Below are 22,557 nucleotides of genomic sequence, written 5' to 3'. Positions count from 1 at the left end.
ATGGAGATAATTTTAAGTCCATGGATACTAAATCCAGTGCCCATGGATATTAAATCGGGAGCTAATTTCCAATACTAAACAGTGCCCATGAATATTAAATCCAGGAAGTGCATATTTTAGGGTCAAGCTTGTTTCTCACCAAGTCCAATGGAAAAGCCCTAAAAGTCACAAAACTTAGTCCAGAAATGAATGACATTTTCAAATCCAAAAGCACAATTAAGGGCCACTTACCCACCAATACTAATTTCCCAATATTTTAAAGACTTAACACAAAAATGAACCGTTCTCTACTATGTTTTCTTGATCTTTGTCATTTTATAAATCTGATAGTCAACTTCATGGCGCCTGTGGCCGATATTTTCACTAATTTTAGTTTTCTTTTCATGAGTAATGTTAATGGAGGACTTGTTACTTTTACGTCAATCTTCTACACAAAATTTCAAACGTCCGTTTTCAATAACACGTGATTTTTCTTTTCTGTAATTATTAATTATTTTTATTTACAAGTTTGTAGAACACGGTCACATATCATAAGGCTAGGCATCGAATTTTTCAATTGTATCCATATTGACATCAGCGACTAAGATTTTCTCTCTTCATTAATAATTTTTGAGACGTGTTGGTCAAGTTCATGGCTATTTATTTTGACTTTCCAATAGTCTCGCGATGTTCCATTTATCTTTGCAATGTACAACACGAAAATTTGTAATACTATTTGCTTTTGGGTATAGGCAAGTGATGGAGAAAAGCTTTAGGGTATAGGCAAGTGATGGAGAAAAGCCAATGTAAAGCTTTTTTGATGATGAATTATAGCTAATCTTCCAAATCCTAAGCCTAACTATAAACATGACATATAATGAAAGACCCAAAAAGTTCTAATTAACTCGGCTCAAGATGGACATGTGATGAAAACCCTAGTTATATAGAAGTAGTATATTCATGAAGATTTATTTGTTCTTGAAAAGAAAGTTTGGATACCCTTTATTTCATTAGAAAAGTAAGTGGGTTATATCTTTTTAAAGGAAAAGAAAGCTAAGTCTTGTATCTGTCTTCTTCTATCAACTTTCCTAAAGAAAAACTTTCAAGCACAAGTTGAATGGAGATAGATGGGAAAGTAGAAGAAGAAGAAGACCTAAAAATCATCATCAATCATCCTGATATGGACAAAGTGAAAGTATGTTAATATCTTCCTACTTTTTTGCTTGAAAACATAGGCATATATTTGTGTATTCACATATGCTAAATATCTATTAATATTTTAGGGGTGCGTCATTGTCCCACGAATTTATGTTATCTGAGGTACTCTCATCAACCAAAAACCCAAAATTTTGCCAAAATTTAGATAAGACTTGAACACATTGGGCAAATCATCACATCATAAGTTCCTCGGAAGAAATAGATGTCAAAAAAACCTTCATTTTTATCATTTTTACAGATATTCAAAAACTATCTGACATAAAGATATATATGTCGACAATGTGGAAATTAAGAAATGATTCTCGTTCAATAATGATGTTTTATAATTCTATTATTTTTTAAAACATTCATACACGAAATTCAGTATTTGCTAGGATTTCAAGTCTAATATCTATATTGATAGTGACGAAAAAAATGTCATAAAGAGAATTCATATCTAGCTCGCTTCACTGTTTGTGGTGAATCAATATATTGTTATTGTAGTGACTAGTGAGAGGCACAAGGTGAGCACATGGAAACGAGTAAAATGAAAATAATTGTACTTGCTTGATCCGGCCCATTGAGTAGAGAGAGAGAGAGAGAGCACCACAAATCAAAAGTTGCGGCTTACCACTGGCTTCCTCCACTTGGGAGCTTACCGTGTTTGTCCAGTCCTTTCATTCTCAAATTTATTCCTCTTTCTCTTTTAATATTCCCATATCAACCCCCATTAACTTACATATTTCCTAAATGACCCTCCATTTTTCACTACAAAAAATGACTTCTCTACCCCTAATTAAGCAAAACACTTTCTCATCTCTCCAATTGAATCTCACTTCAACTCCTGGGAGATGCAATGCAAGAATTGAAGCTGGATATTGATTAATTGACTGTTTTTCTTAAGATGATATTTAATTTTGTTGTTTGAGAACGTGTTCTCTAAACGTACGCGTCTTAGTCTCACACTCTACCGAGTAATTTGAATCAGATATCTTTTAAAGCTATATGTTAGAGGCACCATTACAACTTTATTTTGGTGGGCAACCAAGTAAAGTTTCGAACTTGTTTAATCACATCATTAACTAGAATTATACTTTCTTAATTAATTATTAGACAGCATACCTATGGCTTCTAGAAAAAGGAGATTAGAACACAAGTATTGGGTTAACAACAACAAAACAAATCCTTCATAAAAAAAAAAAAAACAAAACAAATAGGACCCTCACGTGACAATTCATTCTAATCACGTGTCAAAGGTTTAAAGATAAGATCGAGGTTCACTTTCACAGCCGTCAAATTGCTGACTAGACCACTCATTACCAATAGGTTCATGCAATTTGACCAATTATTAAGTCCCATTCCTTTTTATTCTTTTTTACTCCCTCCTTTTATGGATTCTGATTCTATCCTCCTCAGACTTGGGTCGGGTTCAAAAATTTTATTCATTTCTCTACTTCGTCCCTCTCCCAGCCTTTCGTCTGATTTGCGACGTCTTACTCGAGCACATACTTTTGTCATTCTCTCTCCATTTGCTCCAAATTCAAGTAGTATGTCGCCACATCGGGTGAAGGGTTGGAGAAGAGACCAAATAGATGGATGAATACAAATTTTCGGGTTGTAAATTACCCACTTCATCTAATTGAACTCCATCTGTCTCATTACCTAAGTAAGTAATTCAAAACTTCCTCCATAAATATATAGTTAATTAGATAATTAACATTTTTTTAATATGGTAGAGACTTCTTGGATTTAGTCGGAAATAATATGACCCATAAAGTCTTTAAAAGTAAACAATGGTGGAACCAATAATTGATAAACCAAAATATTATTATCTTAATATGCCAAAAGAGAAAATGAAAATTACAAAAAAAAAAAAAAAAAAAAAAACTATTTAAGTATCCCAACTAAAATTGAAAATAAGATAGTAAAAAGAGAAAAATCCATAATTAGTATACACTTGAAGATAAATTAGTTCCAAAGTGTATACTAATTATATGAGTAGTCTTGTTTGTCCTTGTCATCTTCCTTTGTCTTTTGTGTATGATCTTCAAATTCTTTATAGTTTCTCATTCTCTTATAAGCAATAACAAAAGTATGAAACAATTATTTGAAGAGTTGTTGTTGTAAGAACCAAATATCTTCAGGGTTGAATAAATTATCACATAAATCATCATCACTACTACTGCTTAACCACCCATTATTATTATTATTATTATTAATGTTCATCATTTCTTGATGATCATTACTAGTACTACTTCCACCTTGCTGAAAATATGAACTACATGAACCATTAAAGTAATTAGCACAAGGACTAGTTAAGGGTTCTGGGTAATTATTATTACTAGTATAATTTGTTTGGGGATGAGTAGTACTAGTAGTAGTACCAAGACTATAGTTAGGGTAATTTTGATAATGGTCGGTTAGGTCTGAAACTGGAGAGACTACTTGATTCCAAAATGATGAATCTGATGATGAAGCAGATGTTAATGGGTTCATGGAGTTCTCATCATACTTGAAACTTGACTGGTGATCATTAACATGGGGAAACCCTAATTGATCACTTGTGCCTGCTGTGGGATGTTGAGGATGGTTGTTGTTGGTGGTGGTGGGGGTAGAGGGGAGATGGTGTGTTGGAGTGGTGGTGGTTGTGGTGGGGGAAGAGGAAGAGTCGGATGCGAGTACTTGTTCAGCTAACCTAGGCATCCAAATATACTTCATTGAATCTTTGAAGAGTTTGCTATTAACATCACAATGGAGTTGTTTAGCGTGCTTTTGAACTCTAGTTCTCCAATAATTCTTTATCTCGTTATCTGTTCTTCCTGGTAGATATTGAGCAATTTTTGACCACCTATTATTTAATTCAATAAGAAGTTATTAAATTGTAAATAGATCGTATTAATAATTTTCGTTAATCGTGTGAGATTAGAGGTAGTACCGATTTCCCCAACGAGAATGGAGTTCAAGGATGAGAAGTTGTTCTTGAGGTGTTATATTACCACGTCTAACATCAGGACGTAAATAATTCAACCATCTCAATCTGCAGCTTTTTCCCGTTCGTTTAAGACCTATACGTTTTTTTTTTCGAAATATAGTTTTATTACCAATAAGTAATGAAAATAAGAATACATAACCTAGCTAGCTAGGTTTATTCATGAAATGAAATATGAATCAATGAGATGAATAAAAGGAATTACCAGCAGAGTGAGAGAGGGAATTCCATCGACCTTCGCCATGTGTGGCAATGTAATTGACAAGCAAAAGGTCTTCTTCAATAGTCCATGGTCCTCTTCTCAGCTCCTCCATATGATTTTGATCTTCATCACTGCTTTCTGTATTACCACAACTACTGCTATAACCACCACCTGATCTCATCCCACCATTAAAATCCATTTCTCACCCTATATACCCTATAAATAATATGATCAGAGACTTTTGAATTGCTTGGCTAACTTAGTGTGTGATTGTATTATAAGTTGGAGGGGGAAAGGGCTATAGAGCTAGAGCTAGAGCTAGAGCTAGAGAGAGAGGTAGAGAGAGAGAGGCTAAATTGAAAAGGATAGGGAATAATGGGCTTTTATAGATGGGATAAGTTGGAACTTAAATTACAAAATTAAAAGAGTTGGCATTACAGCAACATAAAAGAGAGTTAGAGAGAGAAAGAAAGAGAGAGGGATTATGAACTAATTAATTAATTAATTAATTAAGCAGAAACAGTAGTAATTTATTAAACTTGATTTTGATAGATAGGTAAGATACTTGTAGTCTTGTACTACTAACTTGTAAGACCAAGACTCTCAACTTTGACCCACACTTTTATTTTCCCAATTTCTTTCCTTCTAAATTTCTTGGAATATAGTCGTTAAAAAACCATAACAAACAAAGTCTTTATAGGGTTGAGTTTCAAATGGCCTACTCAATATGACTAACTCGCTCAGTTGACCCTCAATTTTGTTTCACTTTCTAACTTCGTCTTTTTTTTTGTTAACGCTCAGAAAAACATTAAGCAGATAAATTTAGAGAAGCTTAATTATCTTTTGGGGTTTATGTTTGTAGCTAGACAGGATTCTATCTAGGTTTTCTAGATTGGTTTTGAATCAAAATATAGTTGAAGATTGATAAAAATTAAGGGAGAAAATGAACATTGATAAAAAGGAGAAACAAAAAAAATGAAATAAAGAAAGAAAAGGAATAGAAAATACTTGACGATTTTCCCGGAGTAACAAAAAAAGAGACCAACTGAAAACACTAGACAAAAATGAAAGCCAACGGGACAAATCGATCATATTATAGGGGCCAATTGGGAATTAACCCATTTTCACATTGCCCCACCCTTGGCTCCTGCTATGCTGAGTGTGATATTAAACATAAATTTTGTTTTGTTTTTCCTATATTTCTTTGGTAGGTCTTTCTTTTCCTTTTTTCTTTTTTGATGAGAGCAGTCTTTCTTTTTCTTGGAATACCTACTAAAATGCAACCTGAATAAACTATTTATAGTAGTGGAGTAAGAGCATCTCTAAATGCAACACTCAAATTGAAAAATTCAAAGTGTCACCTATTATTTTTTGAGTTCTCTCCAACGCAACACTCAATTTGGATCTCATAATATTGTGGCATCATTTAATGTTGAGATATCTCAAGAAAAAAACTCAATATTTGAGATTTTCTTTTGAAGATCTCAATTGACCACTCAAAATATTAAAAGCAAATCTAACCATCTAGAAAATAACACTTAAGTTATTTTTAAGTTCTTAGAGTGTTGTGTTGGAGATGTCTTTTGAATTGAGGATCTCAACATTGTCATCTAAGAAAGATAAACTCAATTGAACCTTGACACTAAACAATACAAGTTTTTTTTTTTTTTTTGAGTTTTGCATTGGAGATGCTCTAAGGGTACTTACTATTTTAGTGGCATGATACCATACGTATCTAATGCCCAAACAGGAGAACTATTTTCTCAATTCAAAACATCATTGTCACTTCACCCCTTACTCCCCAAATGGGGGAGTGAATCATAAGCCAATAAAGTTGAAAATAACCAAATAAAATTCAATACAAAGAGAAATTAAACCACAACACCATCTGTTTCGACACGTATTTGTCCGACCTACCTACACTTCTCTATTTTTTAGCTTGATTCCAAAATATAAATGAAGATTTAACTATGTTCTTAAAAATTTGGTCTTTCCGTACTGATTCTTGGGCCTCTTAGAAGAGAAACACTTGGACAAGTAGTTTAGACAAAAATCATCTAGAAATGATAAGATCACTATAAAAGAGCTAAAATATTACGAAATTCAAAATCAATAGCATTTATTTCACTTTTTTCTGTGATCGTATCATTTATGAAAATTGTCATATCAAAACCAATAAAAGGCTAGTCTAGTTGTATTTAATGTATCTGGTCGAAGAAAATGACATGACATATAGTAACTGTATTAACTTTTATTATTCAAAAGTTGAAACCGAGTTTTATGGGTTCCAAACCTACACAATATTCATGGACGGTGCAGGTAAGATAGAGAAATTTTTTGAATATGTTCTTCTTTCTGCCCACATCTAATTCTCATTCATCTCCTTAATTGTATATTTAATTTGTCATTAGCTTTTTCCATCTCTAGATTTGGATGTAAAACGTCTTTGACCCAAACTAATACTGATCATGTCTTAAATAAGCATATTTTCTACTCCTAATTTACTTTTTTGACTACCCCTTTAGTGTATCTCTATCTCTATTCTATCTTCTCCCCCCTAATTGCTTCTTCAATAAAAGGATCTCTTGAGATGTGCTCTTATATTTGTTTCCCTATTGGAAATGTACAATGAAATCATTTTTTTTACGCAAACAGTAAGATAAACCTTGACTCTATGAGTGAAACGACATGTAGGGAGTGCCATCACTCAACTAAATTGAGCTAGTTCCGTGGGTTTTTTTTTTGTTGCACATCGTATATACCGAAACACACATTTAATAGTGAAAAATAAAACGAAGTTATTTGATTTTTATTTTCGTTTTATGAATGCACGCGTGAAGGATATTAGAGTTCCTAGTTATGATATGACATTATATATAATTTTGTTTAAGTGCATTGTCTCCTTAATTAGACTTTTTAACACGTAATTAGGTTAATTTGTTCCTATACTTTTTTTTAGGTTTTTGTTATTATTATGGTGTTTGGGGTCTATTAAGCTTAATTGAAGATTAAGAATGTTACTTTAAAGGACTTTGTTGTGGTACCACTAAACAAGAGTCATGATAACCTCAGCCTAATCATTCTCCATTGGTAATCTCTTTCTCTCTCTAGAGTTCACACTCATCACTTGCCTTTAGATCAGATTGGTAGATATATTTAGTTGAATTAGGCTTGTCTTCTACTTAGCTATCAACAAGTGTCAGTCGCTCATATTAACACATGCTCAATAATCCTTTGTTGATGTGGACAAGTTTGATAGTTTGAGGATGACGTGTTTCAAGTAATCTCCATTTGGTAAAGCATGAGATTAGAGGTAGGTTTTATGGTGGGATATTTTTGTAGGAGAAATGATGCTTGGCCCGAGTGGTCCTTCCACTGTGGCCCAAGTCGTGACGTGGTCGGCCACGTGACGACTCAGACTAGCGTCGACCGCCAAGGAACATTTTTTTTTGTAGATATATCTTTACTACCAGTATATTTTATGGAATATATTTCTTTTGGATGTATTTTAAATCTGAAAATTATTCTAGATAGGACCCCTTAATATACACATGTATGAAGTCTTCAGAAGTACAAGTGATATATATTTTTTTTTTTGTTGAGGAAAGTACAAGTGATATTACAGATCAAATTTATAATTCACAATCATATAGTAACTGCATTGAATACTTCGACTATTGGTAGACGAAATAATTGAAGTTTTGGTTCCAATAACAAAATGTACCCATGGGTTGATACATGAGACATTTCTATCCTCTTACATTACTATTATTGTGGACTTATAATTGAAATGAAACATTGTACATAGCCCATTAAGCTTTTTGGTAACCTTAAAAAAGAAGAAGAAGAAAAAAGTGGGTCTCTTTTTTGACAACCATCTACATGTAAAAAAACTGGTAGGAACTGATTGTTGTATGTATTGGACTCAAAGTCGTAACCCCTAAAAGACTCAAAAAGAAATGGAAAAAAAATGTTGCCCTTTACAATAATGTTGACTCTTTATAAACTAGTAACATGTGTTTGTCAAAAAGGACTCTTTAGTTTTAAATACCAAATTATAAGAGAAAAAAAACAAGTAGAAGTTTTGATTTTGTGTTCATAATTAGAAGAAATGTTCTTAATTAATACTCCCAAAGAGAAAAAAGAAGTATTTGAATGTCAAGGGTTGATCTAGAAATAGGATTATTTAAATGGTGTTTTAAGAGTCATTTTGCACTTAGAACTGAATTAGTTGACATTTTTGAAGGATTTGACTTTCTTACTAGTATTTAAGTTGTTTATAATACTAGACCACTTGTATTTTTAAAGGTTTGAATCAATCACCTACAAACTTCAACTCTCAATCGTCAAATCTCTCTCTAACTCATTCTCTTTTTTTTTTTTTTTTTGTTTGTTCTTTTATGGGTAGGATTCCTCCTTTTTGTTGGGTCAATGGGGTTCTGAGTTGAAATTCAAATCTCTACACATTTCTTTCTCTTTTTTCTTTCTGATCCATTAGCTTTTCTGAGTTGTAAAGAAAGAAAAAAAGAAGACCCTGATCACTATAATCTACTTGTTGACATACTACGTCAACTCGTCAACTGATGGGGCATTTGGAATTAACCAAATGTCTTCTCTTTCACCAATTTTCATGTGTTTACTGTGGTTGTAATGGTGCTCGTAATGCACCCTTCGTAGATGGTGGAAAATGAGGGCGCTGGTTGGCAAGGCCATGACAGTGGGGGATGGGGGTGGGGGTGGGTGGTCATGAAGTAGAAGAACAACCGTGCCAAATGACCTGACTTTTGAGGCCGGCCACGGCCTGAAAGGTGTTGTGGCAGTCAGGTTGTTTCTCACTCCTCACAGCCTCACTAATCGGGGCCAGCCACGTCACCTTTCGGGGGCGTGGTCGGCCTCAAAAGTCAGGCCATTTAGTGTTTTTGGGAGAAAAATGGAGGAAAAAGGAAATCAACTAGAGAGAGACCAAAGCCATAACACCTATATACACCCTCCACCCAAAATCAAACTTAACCCAAAACATGATCTTATTCTTTTATGCTTGTTCTACCAAACAGCTTGTCAGCATGTTCTTTACATAACAAGAAAAACAAACACAACATTACAAATGAGCAGAAAAAAAGTATAGAGAGACACCAAAGCACTAGGTTTTCCTGCAGAAACATAAACCATAGCAACCAAATTTTCAGAAAGATATCAAAGTCGGTCTTCAAATCAAGATCTCAGACACGTATTGCTTCACTTTGGGCAAAAAGGAAATCAAATGGTGACCTCTTGTGTTGCAGATGCAAATATATAGTAGACAATCTAAGACCTAACTTCATATTGTCCAGCTCGTGTGACACCTCTGAACCCTTTATAAGGGGGACTGGGTAGATTCTTGAAATCTAATTTATCTATCTTCAAACCTGACAGAGCCACACCCATGATTTTGAAGCCCACCTGAAATGTGGGAAACGCGTGTAAACGTTCTAGACCTGTTTCAAGCACTAGAGTTCCTGACATACAAGGAGCTTTATCTTTTGGGATCCGTCCAATCGTCCAAAAACAATTCTGCAGAAACATTAAACAGATGTGACTTAAGAAGCCTGACTACCAAGAAAAAAACTTGGAGGTTCTTCTTTTGTTCATTCCACTGATAAAGAAACTCTAGATTTTAGCCATGGAACAATATGAATTTCGAAATTCTCTGATATTAACCATCTGAGCTACCATACTACCAATAGAGAGGAAAATGATGCCCATAGCATATAAACTCGTCTAAAGGGTCAAACTTTAACCTAATAGATATTCATTTATATCTCAACGATGCCAGGAGCTAACTAGTTATATATACTATATGTATGGTAACACAACCCCAGGTGGAGTTCATTTTGCATACCTTATTAGCAAGGATGTTCACAGTTCCATAGTTTGATGTTAGATCTGCAGAAGCAACATTAGGGGGCAACTGAAATTGCACCGTCACAGAGTCAATTGTCTTTCCAGGATTATTTCGTATCCCAACTAAGACACTTATACGACATGTTCCAGCATCCGAAGTCAGCTGTGGCTTTACATATATTGGAACGTTGTTCAGATTTTTAATCCTACAATGATAAATTACAAATAAAAAGCTTAAGTTTCAACTGCGGAAACAAGATGTACAGCAGGCAGGAACTCAGAGACAAGGTATACTCTACGTCGTTGCACATACCTGTAACTCATGAGCTTAAAGAGGCCATCAGGGGGCACAAAAGAAAGTATCTGATTTGATTCCCATGGGCGAAATCTAACACAAGGATGAAACCTCACATCATTCAGAATGGAAGGATTTGAAAATGAGAGAGTCAAATCAGGAAGACCTGAGAGATGGGAGTTCACTTCGACTTGACCATATATCTCACATTTCACCAGGACTCCATCCCTGTACAGTATAAGCGAACAAAGAAAATTCACCACATAGTTTGAATATCTTTAGAAAAGAAACATATACGAGCTGCACTGTGAAAAGGAGAAGTTGCTTCAATATACTCCTCTGCAATGAACTCTGACCAGACAAGTAATTCATATGAGCCAATTAAAGCATTTATGCATTGAAGAAGCAAAAGAAACTTTTTCCCTTCACTTTTCTATTATAGGCACTTTGAATCAGCTATTTATGGTCTATATGCAGAATACCAAGAGAAAGTAGAAACTACAAGAAGTGGAAGCAATTTGGAGGTCTAGCAGAAAGATATCTCTACATTTTCTGCATCTACTAGAGTATCAAATAGACACAATATTCTTCATGAAATAAAATTAGCAATACAATTTTGCTCAATGTCTGGATGACTTCTTGTTGATGAGCAGTCGTCCATCCTCCAGGTAACATATTTAATAAAAGGGTAGACGACAGTACCATTTGTATGTAATGTAAAAACATGAGTTATGTGGTAAGTTTTATGAATTATGATTAAGAATGGCATTAGATGTAAGCTTAGATAAAGCTTGAGGTGATAACAAATGTTTTCTGTTGTGATTCAAAAAAGAGAACGTCTAAATTGATTAAAGGAAAAACAAATTAAATAAAACAATGTGGGATATGCCGGACTTCATAAACATACCTATTTATAATTGCATCCATTTCTTCAACAAGATCAACATAAACTTCATTACTTGAGCGCTTAAGATCAGTTGTTCTCCAAGGAACACAAGACGCTGTTGCACCTGGGAGAGTGTTGCTCATATTAGAACTGTTACCGGTTACAACGCTCAGTACCTTGCTAACTAAATTTGGAGGTGAAATCATCTCCCTTAAGATGTTTGGTTCTGTAGTGAGCGGAAAACCGTTGTCTATCATCTCATCCAAAAGCTGCAATTTATGTCAAAGTTTACTCGTCATTGATCTAATTCCATACATCATTGAGTAATAAAAAAAACTGGCAAAAGAAGGAATGTCGAGCATTGTGGGTGTAGTCAGTCTAGGGCCTATCTCACCCAAGAACCTAGCTCAAGCGCATTCGCTCATACTTATAAAGTAACCACCTCCCTCCCCACAACCAATGTGGTACTAACACCAACAAGCATAAACTTAAAGCTTGGATTAAAATTCCATGTATGAGGGTACGTACCTGATATACGATAACAAAGTTATCCTTGATTAAGTCTTCATTCAAGCCTGCGAGATAATCAGAGAGAACATCTGCCACTCTGGAAAGGAACTAAAAAAAGGTGATTTTTCAGTTGCATTATCATACCAAACTATATACATAGAGTAGATACCCACTTTCAACGAATTGTCAATTGTCAAATAAAAAGGGAAGAAATAGAAAGGAGCAGGGGGGGGAGACCTCAATAGCCATTAAAGGTGGCATTTCAAGTTGGGTACAAGCTAAGAATATGATTCCATCACGGGTAATTTGGAAAATGTAATGTGTAGGTGAAGCAATCACAGGTACAAGCTTCAATAAACAACAACACCCAGTTAGTTAATCTAAAAAAGTAGGAGGAGGGTTAATAAGTTAAAGGGTAGAACCACCACCACCACCAATACTACCTTAAAGGAATCGCCTTGAGAGATGACATTTTCCCAAAACCATACACATATTGACCGATCAACTTGATGACCAGTTAACTGTTTTTCCAATATAATTTCCCTGTCAGAACACAAATCCAAGTTTAAAAATCTTTATAGAAAAGAAAGAAATATCAAATTGAGATTCTATGAGAATTCCGGTTGAGCTCAAACTGAAACTGAGGAAATTAACTTACCCGGAGTCCGATAGTAAGAAAATACACTGCAACATCTCTCTCTCTCTCTCTCTCTCTAACCCTGGTAGGTAAAATTGATTGAGGTCTTCGGACTTTTTGTTTTTGTTGAAATAGAGGTCTTCGGATCTGAACAATGAAAATTTGGGTCGCTACTTATACCGAATTTCCAATTTAGAACCAGAACTTCTTCTTACGAGATTTGGGAATTCCCCTTTATTCTCTTCATTTTGAAAGCAAACCACAAGTGCCCAGTTATTGGACGGATTATAGGCCGAATGATGATGTTGTGGAGAAAAGTAATACTACTCCGACGGATCGGAGACGGTCACATGATCACCATATGATCTGTGCCTTTGTGGTGGTAGCCTCCGATTTTTGGCATTTAATATTTCTGTTTGTAAATATTATGGTTGCATAGATATTGAATTCTTATCGAGGCAACTCTAAATATGACCGACCAGTGTAGTGATATGATGGGGATAAGCTTCTTCTCCAACAGTTGAGAAACGGAATCCCAATACTCGACTTAATTCCAGACAGCATTGAGCATTTTTTGTTTCTGTTACACCCAACCTAGTGTCAGGGTCCGGTCGTTTGCTTCTAGTGTCAAAAGGTTAACAATAGTACAAGTAAACAAACTTTTTATAGAGAAACAGAAATGGTACTAATCAGTTATACAAGTATATAAAATGAAAGAAAAATGACAACACCAGGTTCCAAATCATTCATTATAATCCTTCTCTCTCCTCCACTCGAACCTTACAAACAAAATCTTCAAAGTAACAATCTAATTTATCAACTGCCATCACCACCACCACCACGGGAGTGTGTACAAGAACACCTCACTTGCTAAAACAAAAGAACTAAAAGAAACTTCGGTGATGCAGTTACCCAGATCATCGTTCCCCTTTTCCTTGTAGTTCAAAACTTCCTACTCAGCTCCAATTTATGTCAACTCCTCAGACGACGCTGAATGCTGACTGAATTGTGGATGAAAAACGGTTTGCAATTGTTTGGGAGGCAAATGCCTGAATCTGCTTCTTGGCATCTGGCGAAACAAAAATGAAAATAAGTGGTTTCAGTGCCCAGTATGCTTACTAAACTATAAAAAAACAGTGAGTTTATTTTAGCAGACAACTTGCGAAACAATTATAGTTTGGTTTTGGCTCAAGAAACCTCTGATGAAATTTGAGTTTCCATCTATAATCAATTATCTACTTCGTTTTCGGATTCATGCTGATAAGTCAAGAAACACATAGTCCAAACTCGAAGTGATAGATGTCGACATACAAAGTGCCAGGCCTCTAATTGCCGGTGAAGATATATAAAGTGCCAAATGACATACATGGAACAAAATAGAACTACTCGCTGAATTAAAAGAAAAAGACGAAGCATTTTGTAGCAATCAACATAAAGCTGTATCCTTGGCCAAAAGACTGAATTTTGTTAGTATCATCTTGGAAGGAGATTGCATGAACGTTATACGAGCAATCAATGGAGAAGATAATACTTCTCACTGGACAAGTCATAGAACCATAAACTCTATTAGATTACTTTGTCCCTTTTTTGTTAATTTCTCTTGTTACCATGTAAACAGAATAGCAAATAGCAAGCTGATGCACTCAGCACTAGCTAAGGCAACTAGACTATCTAAATGTTCTCAAGAGTGGCATAGCTGTATGGGCCCTTCTTGTTGATGGACTGTAGCTTGTAATCTCTTTTTGATCTATATAACAGTTCACTTTAAAAACAAAGAACCTATTCCACCAAATCATTTAGCAGACCATAACCACCCCGCTTGTTGAATGGGCAGGGAAGCCAGATAACAATTGGAAGGTTATTGAGGAAAAATGCACTTAGCCAGAGATAAACATGTCCGAGTAACCAATGCAATAATCCTAACCTCATATATCTGTTAGATTCCTCGAAAATAAATGGTCTAAAAAGACAACCTAACTTGTACTTCTCCAATGAAGAAGTAAAAGTACCATAACTACAGGATGAGGCACTGTAGGTCTAGTAGAACAATGAAGATTATCCTATTTGTGAAAGCATACTACTAGTGATGCTGAACAGAAACAAGTGGCTGAGATCACAAAAGACGGATTCATACCTTTACGGCACTTTGTGAAGCCAACAATGTTGGCAACGCTGAGGGTTAAACAGACTCCAACCACGAGGACATAATCTGGTTGAAATCTTATGACCGAAAATATTCCGAGGAAGACCCAAGCAACTGCCTGCAAAGTCAAAAAGTACAGCTTTCACGTTCATAACAAATTTAACTGAGCATTATCTGGATGTTGGTGATATACTTCAAAGAAACTTTACTTATTGCAGCATAGTGAAATTTTGATTTTTCATTATTTTAAACTTACAGTGAGGTAGAGGGTCCACCAGAATAGCCATGAATCCTTTTTGTTCATCCGAGACAATGACTGTACACCAGAATAGGAAAAGGTAAACATCAACGCTAAAAGGCATGTACTACTAGATTCAGAAACTGTGCAACTCTACTGAAGTGCTTGGAACTATAAAAAGGGGAAATAATAAGAAGAATATGAAAGATGTATTACAAAAAACTTTATATTACCTCTTGGTCAAGGCATTCAAATTTCCAGACACTCTCACCAAGGTCATCAATTTCATTCCACCACCTCAAACCAACTAATATCCGACCACTAACATTTTTGACTACCCAAAAGTCGAGAGCAGCAAGAAGTACAGTAACGACAAATATGATGACGAAGCTGTTAAAGAAAAGTGCTGAAAGAATGTAAAATGCCAAAGCTCCAGCCTGTCAACAATGAAAACTACTATCATATTACAAACTTAACAAGTTTCAGAATGAGAAGCATAATGACGGACTACAAATACCTTGAATAGCACGTGAAAGAAACATGTTTTTGGGTTGGCATAATTTTCTCCTGCCGGCTGCACGATAAAGTAAAACTCAAACCATTTAACAGATAATGTATGCACATGAGAATATGAGATGCTTATTTTGAATAAAAAGATGAAAAAAAAAACTATCTATCTTCTCGAAAATCATAAAGATTTTGCCAAATCAACTTCCTGGAAACTATTTGTAAGAAACAGGCCTCGAAATGTAGCTAAAGACCAAACTAGGTTAATGGAAGCTGTGAGAATAGTCCCACATGGGAGAATGGGTATCTAGCAATCAAGAATATAAGGTCTAGGTCCTCTCCACTCATTGCCAATTGGTTTTGAGTTGGATGGCCACAAACTTAACAGAAGCTTTTGCAAATTTAGCGGCCTTCCTCTTGTATTGTTCATGAAACCCAAACTTGGGTTTAGTTAATTTGGTCTTTTCTTCAAAAAATTGAGTTGTTTTAGTTAGTCAAAGTGAAATTACAATGTTAAGTTGATTGTTGTAAGGCAAACCTCCCAGAATACATCAGCAAGGATATAAATCAGAACCATATATATATATATATATATAGCAATCGATCATGACAAAAATTTTCAAATGGCGAAGTGATATATAATTCACAATTTGCAACAAAATTAATTGGATTATGAGTATTAATAAAGGTTCAAACAGCTGAAAAATCGTACAAAATAACATGAAACCGAAGATGAGTTAGATAATTTGCAAGATTCAAGAAGTAAATCCGTTAACAAAAACAGGGATGTGCATACGATCAGGATCCTAAGAAATTAGACGAAGATTGAGATAATAATGTTAGAGAGAGAGAGAGTAATGACCTGATTTAGATCCATATCTTCTTCTTCTTGTTCGAGTAATGAATAAGAAATCCCTCTTTATCTTTTCTTGTAGATCTCCTCCTCCTGGTTCATATTAGGGTAATAATCCCTCTTTTACTCTTTCCAACCAAACGGTTTAGCGCCGTTATCCACGTAAACGCCATTACGCGCCGTAACCCAGCCCGCCAAAAAGAAGACATTGGTTGTTGGATATTAGAACTCGGGCTAGCCCAGCCCAATTTGACAAGCCTAATAGGTAAATGAGGAGTATATTAAGGAAGACCTGGTTCATTACTAATTTTTTTTTTTTGATGAAGGTGGTTCATTACTAATTGAAATTCATAATCAAAATGTCAAGGGCACACAACTCACGAGGTTGGGTTTGATTCTCATTTTTCAAGAAAAAAGAAAGGTCGCGGCTCTGGGGAATAAAGAACAATCTCCGGAGAATAATTTTTTTTGCACAATTGGTCAACTAAGATTGACTTTTTTATTTCTATTTGTTGTTATAGGGCTTCTGTATGGGCTAAAATCCGTCATCATGAGCACCCTTAGTATTCCACTATTTGTGGGCCAACGAAGTAACTAAGCCCATGAACTAAATGACAGATGGGTTCGACCCATTCATCTTCGGACACCCGGACTCACGAGAATATACGCGCACATTAAGCAAGGAGATCAATCCTGCTCAAAGAGGTCAGCTTTGGAGCCCTTGATAAAGAGGTCAGCCCTGCTCAAACAGGTCGGTCCTTTTTTTTGCTAAGCATATGCCCGTTGAGGTGTTACTGTTATTCAAGATAACAGGTGGGCAAGAATATCATCAATATATCCGTTGGATGGGACTTACGATATCCGCATCCATGTCCATCTGTTACTACATTCAAGACGACAATTCACCACCAGGTGACAGTTGACCAAAAGAGCCACTGGACCACGAAATACTACATAAGGATCATCTGATGATCGACAAAGACATCCAATCTAACTCTCGGCAATCAACCGACTATCTTCTCTGACCTCAATTACCTAAACCTCTGACAAACAACTTACGACTACTGCTATCTTATTCTCTCCCGACGACCACCTGATCAAGGAAGACGACTAATCTTTCTCTCTCTAGACGACCACCTCAACAAGGAAAACGACTGATCTTTCTCTCTCCAGATGACCATTTGATAAAGGGAAGACGACCGACCTTTCTCATTCATAACGACCAAAGGGTGCAAGCATTTTATCTCCCTCAACGATCAGAGAATTAAGCAAGCGTACACCTGACTGTATCACCTTTTCTTCTAACGATCGTCTTGCTCAAATAAATAACTACATAGCTCAATCTCTAGTTTACTATTCATATTTATTATTTGTCAAGCTTACTGACTTGACCGTCGGAGCCCCCTTAGGCCAACACCATCCCGGTGTCCCAAGGATCTCACGATCACGTGTGTTTTGTCTCTTGTCATAGGTTAAGCCCAAAGACATCGTCGGTGTCCGTAAAAATATTAACAGGTGAGGGTCTAACTTTCGGTCAACGATCTGGTCATCTTGACTTCTTGACCCGCAATTTCTTACCCTCGCATCTTCCAATTTTGGAGTTAAAAAAAATTAAATTTTTAGAAGATCTCAAAAAACAATTTAGAAAGCATTTTTATAAACTTAAACAAAATCTTTCAATGAATTTAAATCCTGAACTCCTTCCAAGTGTTTTTTCTTTCCTCCATCTTCTTCTCCAAAGCTTTGTTTTCTTCCAATTACTAAACCCTAAAAACATGGAGAACAAACCTAATATATTTAAAAGTGATGAAGAATATGTTTTATGGCTCAAAATTTAACTGATTTGGGTTTAGAATGTGTTTACTTCTCTTGTGGAGGATTAATGGATGAACACACTTGCTTTGGACGTCCCATGGAAGACGTATTAAGAGCTTCAAGAGATTTTGTTTGATAATTTCTAGGGTTTAGAATGTTTTGTCCCTCTTTATCTCTCTAATTTCTGATTTAAAGAAATAAGGATTGTAGAGATTGTAGATTTGGGAAATATAACTAAAAAAGGTGATGGAGAAGAAAGAACAAATTTTTTTGCTAGAAGTTATGGAGGAGATGAGATGGATTAGTTTTTCTCTAGAGAAGAAGAAAGAGGAAGAAAGAAGAAAGAGGGAGAAAAGACTTAAAGTTCATTTTTTGGCCTTTTGTAAATTGTAAATTTTTCTGTATTCCCCATAGAAAATATTCCCTTGAGATTTTATAAAGAAGTAAATTTCTCAGAGAATTTATTCCCCGAAATTTTTTCTTTATTCCGCAAAACCGGAACCAAAAGAAAGAATAAATCGTCGCATATCAATTGGTATTTTAGATGAACATTTCTGTATTTTCTCTAAAAACACAGGAAATGTGACCCTCCTCTTACTTGGGAATTATTTTTCCCTAATAAAATATATTTATAATTATACTTTTTATATAAAACACATTGTTTCTTACTTGGGAATTAATTTTCCCTAATAAAATATATTTTTATCTCTGCCATATATAATGTGAAAAGTACTTAATTAATTATTATTAAAATGTTTTGTTTTTAGTTTTAACTTCAATAAATTATGATTTTTTTAAATTTTGTGGTGGTGATATTTGGATTTGAAAATTTGTAGTTCCAACAGGGCGGACCCTCGTGGGGGCACGTGCCCCCACGGTCCCATGGTTTAGGGGTAAGGACTGATTCCTAATAGAGGTGATATGTATTATATAGTATACACTCCAATTTTCTATCATCAGAGAATAGTTAGCATGTTGGTAGTACCCTAAGTTGTTTGCCTTGTTGACTTAGATTCGACTCCCTGAGGCCTCACTTTTATCTTTTTTATTTTTCAATGAGTAAATTCCGATGTGCCTCCTATTTTGTAATTAGTTGTGCTTTTAGCCCTATATTTCTTCATTTTAACTCCCTATTTACATATCAGTTCACTTTTTAGTCTTTTTTCATTGTAAATTCAATGACTCGCATTAACATTGTTAGAGGTATTTTTCTCTATATCATTCTTATGCCTTCTTTATATTTAACTTTATTATACATATATACATATTTTTCTAAAATGAGTTTGTTCACCCTCATTCCTTAACTTCTTTATATATAATTCGAATGTGTATAAGATTACTTATATTAATTTCAATCAAAATAACTCACAAAACAATAATGGTTGAATTGGATTCCAATGTAACGATAATATACAGAAATTACTCGCTTTCACATCACATTAAAAAATTAGGACGATTTTCTTCTAATTAAAAGTGTCTCCAGAAATAGTTGTCTAAAAGATTGAAGCTTGATTTGCAGGAGCTTACAAAAAAACAAACATACTAGAAGCATAGACGGAAATTGGACTAAAGACCAAGGGAGGCCAATGTAATACGAACTCAATTTTTTTATTTGACAATTTATTTTAATTTTATATTTATACTTCGCTTATAAGAGAAGGTCTTTATATATATAATTTGAAATAAGTGTATTACCACCGTTTAAAATTATGATTTTGTTTAACTTCATTTTACTTTCATCACTTGAGAACGTCTTCTAACTAAAAGTTTTTTTGAGGCTAAACTTTTCCTAAATGAGTCACGATTTGCTTTAATGTTTAATCTTATATATATAAGTCAGTTGGTTATTTTGGATAAATCTGACCGTCCATTTTTTCTGAGAGTTTGATAGAGATCACCTCTTATATATAAAACAGGTTAGGCGCGTCCATTTTGTCTGAGAGTTTGATAGAGATCACATCTGACGGATGATATCAAATCCATTTTATATAAAATAGACTAAAAAGAGAAGAGTATTAGTGTCAAAATCTGATCTCCCTACAATAACTACTCTCACATTCTTCTTACTTTTCTCTCTCACGATTTGTATTCTATTAGGATTAGGTTTTCGCCGCGTCCTACGGACGCGATAGATCCCTCTTGGCTAACGTTGCAGATGACATTTAATCAAAATTCCTAAGAAGAACCCTGTGGAGATGGAAAAAACAAAGAACAATCAGTAATAAAGATGATGTCGATTTTGGACATAAAATAAGAAGATAAGGGAGAAGAAATAGGGAAGGGATATTAACTAACTCATAAATAAAAGTTGTAAATCCTGCGTGGTAGGGAGAGAAATGCGTGGGTAGTTATTGTAAGGATATTCTAACCGATTTTGGTCGATTTACACTAATACCCTTCTATTTTGATTTAATCTACATAAAGAGGATTTTATACCAGCCGTCGGATGTGATCTCTATCAAAATCCCATTAAAAATAGACGTCCAGACTTATCTCTCACATAACATAAAAATGATTAACAATATCTTCTTCTTCTCCCTTTAGAGTAAATAAAAAAAGTATAGTCTATCGGCGTTAGCCAAAAGGAATCTGAGCGGAAACCCAGGCAAAGCGAATGGTTGGTCTATTTTTCAAACTCAAAAAGAAAATTAAAATTTTTCAACAACAAGTACGAGGTTGTCAATAAAATAATATAATTAGGTTTTTTAGATTCAAAATTCATATTACCAATATTTAACAAGAGTAACTGGTACCATTCATTTAAAATTTGTAAGAGGAAGCAGATGGTATATATAGCATTTCCAAGCACCCGTCGGATAGAAAACCAAGACGACAGTTTCAAAATTTATGTCATCTCTAGGGAGAGAACCATGGTCACTCCCATCATAACCACACATTCCCACCAAAAAGGCCATTCTTTGCACTAATAGTGGTGATCCTTGTAAATTAGGAATATAACGCAGCTCGCTACGGCTAGGTCGAGGGGGACTTGGCCCCCTCTGGCCTAGTTGTAGTTTTGCTCCAGGGTCTAGAAACCAAAGAACAAAAGTAAGAAAATATTTCTCAAGAATCATTTACAATAAGAAAATATCTCTCTAAAAAAGACATTCCTCCTCCATCAACCACCGTACTCTCCCTCTCATCCCCTCCCCCTTGGTGAGGATTCAACCGAAATCAAAAACGAGAATTTGTCGTCAACCTAAACAGAGTGAGATAAGAGTGCAAGTTTTCCCATGGACTTGGTGTTAATGGACCAAGTAAAATAGTGTGGGCATGGTAAGAACTAGGGCTGGGAAAACGGTCTGAGACCCCGGGGTCCGGCCCGGACCGTTAGGGACCGCTGACCGCGTTCTACCCGAGCCGGGCTTACCCGGCCCGATGGCTCGGGCTTATAGGGCCGGGACTCGGGCCGGGACTCGGACAGGGACTCTAATCCGAGTCCCGGCCCGATAAACCCGCCCGATACCGAGCCCGATGAGAACCCGATGGTGAGCCCGATACCCTACCATCTATTATAAAAACCCAAACAGAAACCCTAAAAACAAAAACCTAATCACTCTCTCTCTTTGCCTCTCTTTCTCTCCGCCTATCTCTCTCTCTCTGTCTCTCTCTGTCTCTAACTCAAACATAAACCACACCTAACCCTAAATCATGCCTCCCTCTCTCTAATCGGTCTACAACAATGGATACAACTTAGTACTTAGTGAAGTTATTATTCCGTTATACCTCGTTATACTTCGTTGTACTTCGTTGATGTTCGTATGTACAGTGGTATACGCCGATGATCTACAGATCAAATGACGCGGTTAAGCCTTCGAACTCAATTTTGAATGGTTTTATTTTATGATAATTCCGTTGTTACTTTTTTTTGTATTATTTTGATGTGATGATGATAATATGTAGTTTCTGTTATTACTTGGCTTATAAACAAAATCTAGGGTTTGCAGCTACCACCAACGATGTAGATGATCAACATTTCTTCTAATCTTTTTGTTTTTGGTTCTTTCTAAAGCTTATAAACATCAATTTTTATTCTTTTTAGGCATTTAGGTTATTAATTTTGTTATTTTGGGTGGATTTGGTTGTTTGGATTGTTAGGTTTTTTTTAAAAAATTTTGTGAATGATATGTTTTAGAGACTTTGTTATCTCTTTTTTGGATCATATAACTTTTTGTGATGTGAATTTTAGGTATCTTTAGTTTGTAGATATGTTTTAGAAAAATAAGAGATACCATGTAATTTTTTATTTTCTTGTGGTGATGATGAATTTCATATGAATATCATGTAACAGATCTTCCATCTTGTATTTTTAACAAGATGTGTTTTAGTTTGTAGAATTTCTAAAGTCTGTTTTAGTATGTAGCATTTCTAAAGATTTGTATAATTTGTAGACTTTGTAAAGGTAAGAGATTCATATGAGTTGGTT

The 22,557-nt window shown here is 35.1% G+C and overlaps 3 protein-coding genes across 3 annotated transcripts; all 3 read right to left on the bottom strand.

Annotated features, from left to right (window-relative positions):
- Positions 1-2,994: 2,994 nt before the first annotated feature.
- On the bottom strand, positions 2,995-4,658 carry LOC147551475 (uncharacterized). Its single transcript, XM_086672406.1, has 3 exons — positions 4,371-4,658; positions 4,112-4,241; positions 2,995-4,024 (listed from the first exon to the last, which is right to left on the bottom strand). Exons 1-3 carry the CDS (start codon positions 4,564-4,566, stop codon positions 3,280-3,282), a joined length of 1,071 nt encoding a protein of 356 aa, XP_086528532.1. The 5' UTR covers positions 4,567-4,658; the 3' UTR covers positions 2,995-3,279.
- Positions 4,659-9,373: 4,715 nt separating this feature from the next.
- On the bottom strand, positions 9,374-13,188 carry ZIP4 (Clathrin adaptor complexes medium subunit family protein). The gene is made up of 8 exons (XM_086667103.1): positions 12,597-13,188; positions 12,382-12,481; positions 12,176-12,286; positions 11,957-12,046; positions 11,450-11,697; positions 10,561-10,770; positions 10,246-10,453; positions 9,374-9,917 (listed from the first exon to the last, which is right to left on the bottom strand). The coding sequence occupies exons 1-8, from the start codon at positions 12,629-12,631 to the stop codon at positions 9,672-9,674; spliced, it is 1,248 nt and encodes a 415-aa protein (XP_086523229.1). The 5' UTR covers positions 12,632-13,188; the 3' UTR covers positions 9,374-9,671.
- A 29-nt stretch (positions 13,189-13,217) lies between these two features.
- Positions 13,218-16,514, bottom strand: LOC147551473 (golgi apparatus membrane protein-like protein ECHIDNA protein). The gene is made up of 6 exons (XM_086667104.1): positions 16,326-16,514; positions 15,474-15,530; positions 15,190-15,393; positions 14,975-15,034; positions 14,710-14,836; positions 13,218-13,644 (listed from the first exon to the last, which is right to left on the bottom strand). Exons 1-6 carry the CDS (start codon positions 16,338-16,340, stop codon positions 13,556-13,558), a joined length of 552 nt encoding a protein of 183 aa, XP_086523230.1. The 5' UTR covers positions 16,341-16,514; the 3' UTR covers positions 13,218-13,555.
- Positions 16,515-22,557: the final 6,043 nt, after the last annotated feature.

The sequence above is a fragment of the Eschscholzia californica genome, unplaced genomic scaffold, assembly GCF_041429995.1.
Source record: "Eschscholzia californica isolate CP2 unplaced genomic scaffold, dmEscCali1.0.p SCAF_3, whole genome shotgun sequence".
Classification (NCBI taxonomy): domain Eukaryota; kingdom Viridiplantae; phylum Streptophyta; class Magnoliopsida; order Ranunculales; family Papaveraceae; genus Eschscholzia; species Eschscholzia californica.
The sequence above is the reverse complement of the archived record's forward strand: the minus strand, read 5'-3'. Positions and strand labels throughout refer to the sequence as shown.